Here is an 11,492-nt window from a genome sequence, read left to right on the forward strand (position 1 = left end):
GGGGGGGGGGGGGGGGTTAACAAAAATAATCGTTATCTTTTTTTTTTCGTTGCACAGATATATAAGATTAATAATTGTTATAAATAGATATCATTATATACAACTTTCTTACCAATTTACAGTTAACTTTTACATTACAATAAATCAATAGCTATTGGAATATAAAAACAGCATAGTTAACATAATATTTCAAACACTTATCAATATAATTATTTAATTATCATAATATTTGTACAGTTGTATATTTTAAGTTCAAAGCGTAATAATGAAAATTCGTAGTTTCATGAAACTTATGTTATTCTCTTTTTGAAATGCTGTCAGCATTGTAAAAGCCTCGTAATTTCCTGTTTTTATGCAACGTGATCACAAATTAAGTTTTTTTGTTGCAGATTCCACCTTCTCTTGTACTTAAAATATTGTCACATTTTTACCTTGAAGTGCCAAATTTAAATTATTCAAAAAATCAAACACATCACAAATGTAGGCTACCTTAACTAACCAATTACCATCATGAAATCTGTCTTTAAATTCAAATATTGCATCTTTAGATGTTGGAAGATTTTGTTTTAAGAATACCGAAACTTCTTCCTTCAATTCGATTAGTCTTTTCAAGACATTTCCTCTCGATAGCCATCGCACCTCACAGTTTAAAAGAAGATGATCATGATCACTCCCCATTTCTTTGCACATAGCAGAAAATATTCTCGAGTTTAGTGGACGAGATTTAATAAAATTTATAAATTTTACACGTTCTTGCATCATTTCAGTTAAAGACAATGGCATTTTTTTGACCGCTAATGCCTCTCTGTAAATACTACAATGAACCCATACACATTCTGGCGCTACAGCTTTTACTCTTGGAAAACGTCCAGTACGAATACCTGACATTGCACGTGCTCCATCGCTACTCAATCCCTCACATTTATTCAATTCAATGCCATTCTCAATAATATATCTATTGATTAAATTAAATAATTCTTCTGTTGTTGTTCTTGTTGGTAGCGATTTACAAAACAATAACTCTTCGTGAGAAGTATTTCCAAGATCATATCTTACAAAACATATTAGATTAGTGTTATCCGACACGTCTGTACTTTCATCAACTTATAAAGAAAAATATAAACACGATTTGAGGTGGCCTACTATTGTCTCTTCGATGTTATTTGCCATATCCACGATTCTACGCTTCACCGTGTTATTCGACAACGCCAACAAATTTACTTATTTTTCCTGTTTTTTTTTCGCATATTCGAGATGAAATTATTTTCATTGCCGGAAGTATTAATTTTTCACCGAATGTGTGTGGATAACCCGTTTCAGCAATTAATTTTGATATTTCATAAGAAACCAATACAAGGTTTTCAGTTGGCGGACTAGGTGAAAACATTGAAGTCATATTTTTTTTGGCACTTTTTAATTGTCTTCTCCTGTTAATGAAAAAATCTATAGGCTTTTCTTTGTATTCAGGATGCTTCAATTCTAAATGCCTGTTCAACTTTGAAGGCTTCATGGACTCGTTTGAAAGTTCTACATTACATATTACACATAATGGTTTGTTATCATCGCCCTCGATGAAGCCAAATAGAATGTAATTTTCAAAATACTGTCGAGTCCAGGCCCCCTTTTTTTTCGTGAGAGAATTACTTTGCGCATCGGACGACCATTTATTAGACCCAATATTAGAACTTGTACTTACATCACTCGACTCTTGGTTGGTGTTTCTTATGGAACCGGTACTTGGTTTTATTAACCATTTATCCATTATAAATAAACGTGAGAAAATAAGATGCGTATACGTATTACAATTTTAATAACTCGTCGTAGACGTTGATTGTTAGACACCAAGGTTCAAACTAAAATAAATATTTAGCCATCGCTATAATATGCCTATATCGGTAATTCATTTGTAGATAACGGATAACGGATTAGTGCCGTAACAACCAACGACGCTTGTCATTCATTTGTTACTATTATAATGTATTTATAGATACGGCGAATGTCATACTATTCGGATTTTTCATGAAGCATAATCTCATAATCTCAATAATTATTATTTATGTTGTAAATAATAGTTATTCGTATTAATGAATTTATTTTTACTTAAAAGTTTAAATTATCAAACGAAAATGATAAATAACAAATTTAATATGAGAATGTCATTAAATTTTGCGAACCGGCCCGGTAGTGGGTCGCGATCCGGTATTAAGAAAACGCTGCTTTATATTATACGGTATTTTCTGAGTTTCAGTGAAAGTATTAGTTTATAGATGTCAAAGAATTCAAATTTAAATATTTTCAAATAATTTATTAACAATAATTTCATTCAAATAAACACTGTCGATTTTATTTATTTATTTATTAATTACTTTTCTTTTATTTTGTTATCCTCATTTTATTTACTATTTTATTATTAATTTTTTTTATGAACGGTTATAGAACTATTAGTATATGTATTTTATATTTATATCTATATTTATTGTATCTATATTTGTTAGATATAAAACGGTAAGATTAGTAAATTTGACAACGTTGCATACAATTTCATACGCAATCGTGTTTATTTATTTTGCCTACCTTTTTGTTACCCATCTATAAACGTACGAAATCGTGTTGCCAAAAAGGACAAACGTACACAATCTCGTTCTACCCTAAGTGATTCCGTGTTAATCGTATATTTGTATATAAACAATTTAAAATATGCGAATAAAATACATATTGTGTAACCCGTTACTATAAGGTATAAATACTGTATTCAGTATTTGTAACAAAATGGCTGAAAGTGTAATACAACTAGAGGCGTGACGTGTGATTTGACACAAGCACTGCATAATACATCGCGAAGGCATGTCCAATAATGAAAATTTATTGGTCGAACACCCAGCAAATATTGCATTCTTATGTATTATTATATTCCATTACAAATATTCGCACTCATATTTTATTCAAATATGTTACACGATCCAGATGTTATATAAATAACATCTGTTAAGCTGTATTATTATTTAATTATTATTTTTTTCGATTCGTTTTCGCAGATAACGAATCAATCATTCGGCAGCAGCGGCGGTGGCGGTGGAAAGTTGCAGAAGAGGTTTCCAAAAGTTACGTGCTCGTGGTCATTCTCTGGAAATCAATAATGCCTGTCGGCGGAAGGGTAGCCGGCAAAGGTGTCGGCATGCACAATTCTGGCGGATCTAGCGATGGTAAATCCGGATACACCACCGAAGACGAGCATATTATTTTGTTGTTGCGTGCAAAGTGTTTACGAGGACTAGTATATAATATCAGTCCGTTGATTTTCCCTACAATTCATTCAAATAGTTTTCACAGCCTTTTCGATATTCCTGGCCCAACGACCACCGCCTTCTCGAAAACTACATCGTTCCCATTGGCGCAACTAGGTCTAAAATATTGGGAAGCTAAAGCTCTATAAATAAATTTAGTCAATGTGAGCTATAGGGAGATTTGCCCCCCCCCCCCCATACTCCCCATTGCCGCAGACACAACAATAATTATTAATTGAAATAAAAACAATCATAAAATATTATTACCATACTATATTATTATAAATCAGTTTTATGTTGTACATAAAATATGACATAAAATCACCTCAATATTCCACCGTCGTCCATCACATTTATTAGATAACAATATTATTATTAATTATGTAAGATTGTAGGAATTACAAAATAAACTATAATAATAATATTTTATATTTATACAATTTACTTTTGAGTAATTCTCTGCGTCATATATTCATATTATTTAGTATGTATCTCACTATTCCATGCTTAAATTATTATTAAATTTTAAATAAACAAAAAAATTTGGGGGGCTAAGCCCCCCCCCCAGTTACGCCAATGGTCGTTCCTTAGTTGTTATCCCTGAACGTGTTATCAGAAAAACGTGCTCCCGGTGCATTAATCAGATTGTATTCTCTTACCGGGGGTATTATTGTAATATTAAGATAATTTTATCTCTCGGTATAGAATTCCTAAGAGTCGAATGCATTCCGTATAAATATTATAGAATTTACATTATTAAATTCCTTCACTCCATCCAATTGAAGGGATTTAATATAACTAAAGATCGGATTTTTATCCATATTACTTCTGAAAAACGGACAATTAAAATGCTGAAAGGTGCAAAACAAAGATTTTTTCAGTGTAGGCAATTCAAATTTTACTATTATTACTTTTCTATTTTTACATTGATTATTACTTTGGAAGGCAAATAAAGAAAAGAGAATGTAATCTTATTTATAACATTTTATTAAAATTTATTATCATGGACATTTCCAGATTTTCTATGAAATTGTGTCTTCTGCCACTTAATATGTATATAATATTTTCTGAACACGTTTTCAACAATTGTCATTGGGTAATGGTTGTATACAATACTTGCTATAACAGCTTATAATAATAAGATTTAAATTGATGTAATTTCCATTAAATAAAGCATTTTAAAATATCTTATCCAAGATTTTTATTAAATACTAATCTACATTTTTCTTAGATTATTCGTCCCTTTTAATTTTAAATTTGCATAAATCCACCTCCAACTTAACAAAAATACCTATTTGACAATTTATGGTTAAATTTTGTTTTTTGAATTGTGTAATTTAACTAGACAAATGAAATAAATTCAACCGAATGAATGCTAAATCGGATATGATAGATATTGAATTTAAAACTGTTTTTTTTAATTTTTTAATAGATTGGGCGTCATCGTTCAGATGCGATACTAATTCTTTAAATTTACTAACATTCTTTAAATAAAACTAAGCAGATTCTGTCCATGATCTCCATAGAGTTATTACAATAATGTAACAGTCATTCTGCAGAAATAAGTGTGTCCATGAACATTTTAAATGGAGTGATACGGTGGGGAGCTTTTAAAAATATTTTTTCCTGTTATTTACTAGTTTATTAATACAAGGGAAATCATTTCTAACTTTTTCAGCCTCGTAGTTTAATTCAGGGACAATAACAGCTATATGAATTATATTTTAATATAATACGTTTAATGCACCCACAATTTCTATCATATATGGTTCTGAATCACTGATAAATATCAGAATTTTATAACTTACTTTTGTAACTTCTAAAACAGCTTACACTCTTTGTAGCTTTAGGACATTTTCCATTTCAAAACTGTGTCAACCATTACTAAAAAGTGTTCACGATCAACCATTACTAAATTATTGTAGTGAAGCTTTCCGCTTCAAATTTACAGGTACTTATGTTTTACTCAGCACACCCAAATACCTCAGAGTTTACCGATGTATTAAAAACGTGAACATAATATATTGGACAACGCAATAAGTATCGCTAGGTATGCGAAAAAAATAATTTTGACACGAAATATAAAAATCTTTCGTTTAATAGCATCATATGCCCCCTTATAAACTTATGTTTATGTTAATGTATATATACATAGTTAATATATTAACTTAACTTACCGACGTTTTGCAGGTCACGCGTCTGGCGGATTCAACGAGGAAGTCATATGGATCAGTATTGGCATGAGCATAGCCATCGTCATTCTAATCACGATAGCGTTGTGCTATTTAGCCCGGCAGCGGTGCAAGAAGCGGCAGGAGATTACCGTCCGCACCTAATGCGGCGGCACTGCGCGGCAACCACGTCTGCACAACAACACGTTACGATACGTCGTGTCATGTTCTAGCGACCCGGCGAAAACGTTGTTCTTCTGCGGATGACGTGCCGATAAAACCCAACACCTCCCCATTCGCGTTTCAAAATCCGTTTCACCCCCGTAGATAATCGTTAAAGTTAAGTGTTTGGTAACAGACCGCCGACTCCGTGACACGACTACGTTATTTTAACGTACGACAAACGCCGCCGCTAATAGCGACCGTAACTGTCGCAGTTGTCGCGTTTATTTCATTTTTTTTTTTTTTTTATTTTAACGCAATGCTATTATGGCACGTATCTCGTAAGGGTTTCTTAGCCTTTTTTGCGTTGCAACTGTAACAATGTTCGAAGGATAGTGTCCATTCACTGCCGCGGTCATCACCAACCGAGGAAAAAGTTTTATGGTCTGATTTTCAAACGCAATAAACAGTTTTTCTCGAAAATCCTACCGAAGGTATTTTTATTATTCTTTCACTCGCCAAAGATCTACATCGCTTCTCCATCCATAACTCCGCTGATAGAACAGATTGGGTGTACAGTCACTCCGCCATATCGAATCTCCCATAACATAATTTGGCACTGCTACGACATGTCGTGCTGCACGTGGGGATTTATTACGAAGATGTTTAGAAGTTATATATATATATATATATATATATATATATATATAAAAGTGTGGTTTAATCGCCGCGAAGAATTCAATAATTAAAATTTTATTCTATAATATATTATTAAGAGGATGTAATAAAGTAGTAATAAAGGCATAACAATTCATTTTACTCAGGACTAAATCATTTCGTGCAAATTCATGGTACAGGCTCCTTTAATTTATTTTTTTTTTTTAAAAAAAGAAGAGAAAATAATCTATGATGTAACGTTTTTATTTTTTAGTTAATAAAAATGGATTCGAAGTTATGAATATGTTAACATTTGTAACATAATTAAGTTCTTTATTTAAAATATTGCTAAAATAAGTTATCGAAAAAATAAAAACGCTACATTATACTTAATAAGCTTATTAGTACTCTAACCTATTTTTAAAACAAAAAAAGGAACCTCAAGTATGAATTGGTACTGAATGGCTCTATCCCACGCAATTTGGTTTTTCTGCATTAAAATCCTAAATAAATAATTTATTTATATTATAAATATTAATAATATATTAATAACAGTAATTAATTCAATTTATAGATCAACGATCATGATCATTCGTCATATACTTACATGTATGCGTTCGTGCTGTAGATCATCGGTATATAGAACGTTAAGCTTGAGACACACTTTTGAGTATCATGTCTTCTTAATACATAATAAATAATATTGTATTCATAATAATTATTGTAACAGTACGAATATAACAACATTAAAATGTATATAGCAGAGACGGGAACCTTTTAAATGATAGGAACCGATACCGGGACCGAAACCTTTATTTTGATAAATTAAATATCGGAACAGAACCGGAATTTTTAAATTATAAAGGTTCTTTTAGGTTCCAAAATTAAATAGTTTTATTTAGCATAAATTATTTGTAGTTACTACTTTGTTTATAAATAATCAGGGATCCATTCTTATTATGTTTATTCCTAGAACTATACAAAGTTCTTATTCTTGTTCTTATTCATATTCTTTACCTATTTAAAATTATATTTTTGAAGTGTTTATTACGTGTATATATCGCAAAATAATATTATATAGAAATGTTTTTTCCAGTATATACCATAATTGGAATCAATATTATCTTCCAAATAAAGCGATGGTATTAATAAAATAGACACCGCTAGTGTAAATTGTAGTTCATAGTTTATTGACGAGTATTGTAAATATTTTTTAACTACTGATTCTATGGAGCGAAGGCTATTATTTATAATTTAATTATTTTTAACCTATTTGCAATTTTTAATTTAAAACATTATTATCTTCTAAATTCTGATACATAACGATTTAGTTTTACCGGTTATAACAGATTTAAAAACCGTATTACTGTTTTGTGTATTTTATAGGGGGTAACGTTGATTGTCAGCAATACATATTAAAATAATTTTTCGTTTAGTACAGTACTACACTAACAAATGGACAATGGTATATATATATATATATATATATATATATAGTATATTCACTATTTTTTTTTTCATTGATAAGAAATAATATTAAATTTTATTGATAACAGGAACCGATACCTTTATTAATTTTCATCATAGAACCGGAACCAAACCAGAACAGTTATTTTATTTTCTGAGAACCAGTACCGGAACCGATACCAATAAATTCAAACGATTCCAGTCCCTGGTATATAGTGGTTTCATGTACACATTATTTTCGATATTTATACTTTTAATTCATATGAATATCGATGTTTTATGAAGGATTCATCGTCACCATTGCTCCACAAGAATAAATAACAAACATGTTCAACAAATTTTCCTACAAACCAGTCAAATCCTAATCCTCGATTAAAAACTTCAAATCATTTTTACCAAGCATGTCGTACGTACATTAAAAGTAACGGTTACTCTGCTCGTTCAGGTTCAATAACTGATGGCCAGCTAGGAACATTAAGTATTACAACATTAAAATATTAAAAAATGTTAATAGCTTTCTTTATATATACCTATATAATATGTACACGATTATAAACAAATACTTACTGTTATATTATTTATATTTAAAAAATATATATTAAAGTTAACTCTTGTGCTTTAATAGTCACATTGTATTATTTACTTAAAAAAGTATTCATAAATTCATAAATATTAAATTATTTAATAGTATATCATCTTAAATAGAATATTTTTTGTCTTATTGGCTGATAGATATAAGTTCAGTTTTATATTACGTATGTTTGCGAATCTGTGTGGAAAACTTGTGCTAACTATTGTACCAACATAGTGTAGTAGATGATTACTATAGACCATACTTGCGCCTATTTTTAACATATATTTATGCTAAGACCAATTAATATTAATGAAATTTACAAACAATTTATTTTGTGTATTAACAAAAATAAAAAAATATATATATGTATTAATATACGTCTTTATATCAATATAATTATGTAGTTAATATAATATTATATCGGTAACAATGGAAAATATAATATTATCTTCTATACTGTACATTTTGTTTCTTATTTTTGTTGAGTGCCACCACTGGATTTTCTTTAAATTTAAATTTAAAAATATTTTTGGCCTTAACCTCTAAATGGGTGCGTATATGTTTAAGAAGGAACTACAAAATTTTTTAGACCAATCAGATAAAGTTAACTAGTGCCGATTTGAACTTAGAGTTTGAACATAATACATTTTTCATTTAATTTATTTTAAATGAAATTTTCTATAACTTTTATATAAATACATTTTTCATAACTCAAACCGTTCATGCATATTAACTTAACTGTAAGAAAGCATCATATAATGTATAAATAGTAATAAACTGTTAATAATAAACAATATTATAGATCAGAGGTATTTAAATTGTGCGTTGTGGTTCCCAAGGGCATTGCAAAAGTTAGCGAAAGGAGATGCTTAAAAAACAGGAAACTAAAATTAATATATATAGTTTATAAAAATTTAAGTGATTACCGAAGCGATATCCAAACACACGTAACTATTTAAAGTTCTATTGCATAAGATAAGTTAGGTTAGGTTCGGGTATGAAATATATTTATAAAACATAAACAAGCTCATCTATCTCACTAAATATTAATTTAATGATTTGTATTTGTTAAATATAAAATATTTAATTTATTTTCTGTATTACTTATTTATTTGTAAATTTTATTATATAGTCATCTATCAAATAAATACAAATTAATATATTATAATAATTTGCATACACAATACCTACAAACTTTTTTTTTGTTATTATTAATTTGTGAGCCGTCAAAGTACATATTATGAAGATATTAAGGAGCCGTTGGATGAAAAAGTTTTAATACCTCTGTTATTCATAGTTATAATAATAATTAATAATAATTTAATAATTTATTATCCACGATAAATTGAGAAAATAATTTTTAACTACCTTATTGTTTCTTCCACAAAATCACAAAAGCTCCTTTATACCCCTCCAACCATACTCTCCACACAAACCTCAATATTTCCTATGTCTCCAGTTTTGCAGTAGCACACTATTAACGTCTGCATTCTAAATTAATCGCCCACACAAATCCATTGATGAATGAGCTAGTCACTGAAAATACACCCAACGACCCCCTTGAAGCGACTGAAGCGAGGTAGTGACAGACCTTAAAATTCTTTAATTTATGATCTAACCAAATATAAATAATTGTGTTTAAATAAATACTCGAATTGTTTAAAAAAAAAAAAAAAAACAACAACAACAATTTTTAGATGTGATTCTGTAGTTTTGTCACTGGTTAACTTCCTAATTTAAGTGAATAATGCTATATAACAAATAAATATTATAACTTTCACTTATTGTAAATAAATTTTTACCAATTGTAAAAATTAAAAATAACGAAAAAAATATATTGAATTGTGTATGCTTTAATTTATAAATAATTAAGCTTATTCCTATATATTATATAAACAGGGTTTATTCGTTACCTTTAAATTGATAATCTATTTGGTTACAAATCTTTTATAAATTGTATGTCTTGATTTGGGAATTTATTCAGCAGTGGACTGAGCTATAAACCAAGCTATAACATAAAATTTAATAATGAACACAAATATATCCAATCGCTTTTTTTGTAAATTCATCAATATTATATTGATTACTATTCAAAAAGATTTTTAAGCAATAAATTGAACGTACCATTCACCGGACTTGATACATGGCTCTGGAAAGATAAAGTTAAATTTTATTTTCCGAATCATCACCAATAAAAAATAAAGTTGAAAACGAATTGCATCCCCGAAAACAAAAATATGCGTCGCACTAACCGAGTTGCACCGCGGTTTTTACACACATTCGAGTATATTCACGATTTTTCAGTGATCCAAGTTACGCCTGTAAAAATAATATATGTACATAATATATTCTATATGTTTGGCAATAGAGACGTAGGTATCATCGATTATAGACACCTTATCTGTAAATCCTACCTTACTATTTATTGTTGGACATTAATTTTGCACGTGTTAGCATCAATTTCACTGCGACGTTCACTTAAATAATTAAACGTATAATAGAACATACTATCATTGATTGCAACTTTGCAACAATAATATAATCGTGAAAAATCTTGAAATAAATATAATATTTGGTAAAAAAAAAATAATTATATTGTATTAATGGATAAAAATTTGCTTTCCAAAAATTTTTCAAAACTTAATCGGAAGAGTTGTATTTGATAATAACCAAAATGAATAAGATATAAAGTAACAAAAACGAAATTTTTGTGAGTAAATCGAGGACGTATTATACAAAAACCGAGAACACAACTCGAACTTTTTAAATTTCAATTGTGGACGCAATTCGAATGCGTTAAATAATAAATACCAGTTATAAAAATGAACGATTATCCCCATGTGAATGTTTAATCCCTAATCTTCATAATTTTCACAAAAACGTGCTGGTAATTCTTTTAGTTATTACACAATAATGAAAATTTTACACATCAACCTACATTATAAATATATTAGGTGTACAAAATCGTAAAAATCGTAGTACATAATCATCATAAAATATTTTTTTGAAAAAGGAAAATTTATTAATGAATTTGTAATTTTTAATATAAATGTGTTATAAAATAATAAAAATAATAAGGAACTTATAAAATTATTTTTCTTGATTTTTTTTTCAACAAAGACATAAATCATAGTTTCATAGTAAAAAATGTTGTTAGTTGGTTTTCAATTGATAATA

The 11,492-nt window shown here is 28.9% G+C and overlaps 1 protein-coding gene across 1 annotated transcript in view; it reads left to right on the top strand.

Annotated features, from left to right (window-relative positions):
* LOC112680177 overlaps window positions 1–7,161 on the top strand; it is a 134,229-nt gene extending 127,068 nt beyond the window's left edge. Inside the window, exons 3-4 of the mRNA XM_025550200.1 lie at window positions 3,036–3,203; window positions 5,475–7,161. Of these exons, the coding sequence (XP_025405985.1) occupies window positions 3,036–3,203; window positions 5,475–5,620 (314 nt within the window). The 3' untranslated portion in view covers window positions 5,621–7,161. The remainder of the gene's footprint in view (window positions 1–3,035; window positions 3,204–5,474) is intronic.
* Window positions 7,162–11,492: the final 4,331 nt, after the last annotated feature.

Source organism: Sipha flava, unplaced genomic scaffold (assembly GCF_003268045.1).
Source record: "Sipha flava isolate LNK unplaced genomic scaffold, YSA_version1 174_pilon_pilon, whole genome shotgun sequence".
In the NCBI taxonomy this organism is placed as follows: Eukaryota; Metazoa; Arthropoda; class Insecta; order Hemiptera; family Aphididae; genus Sipha; species Sipha flava.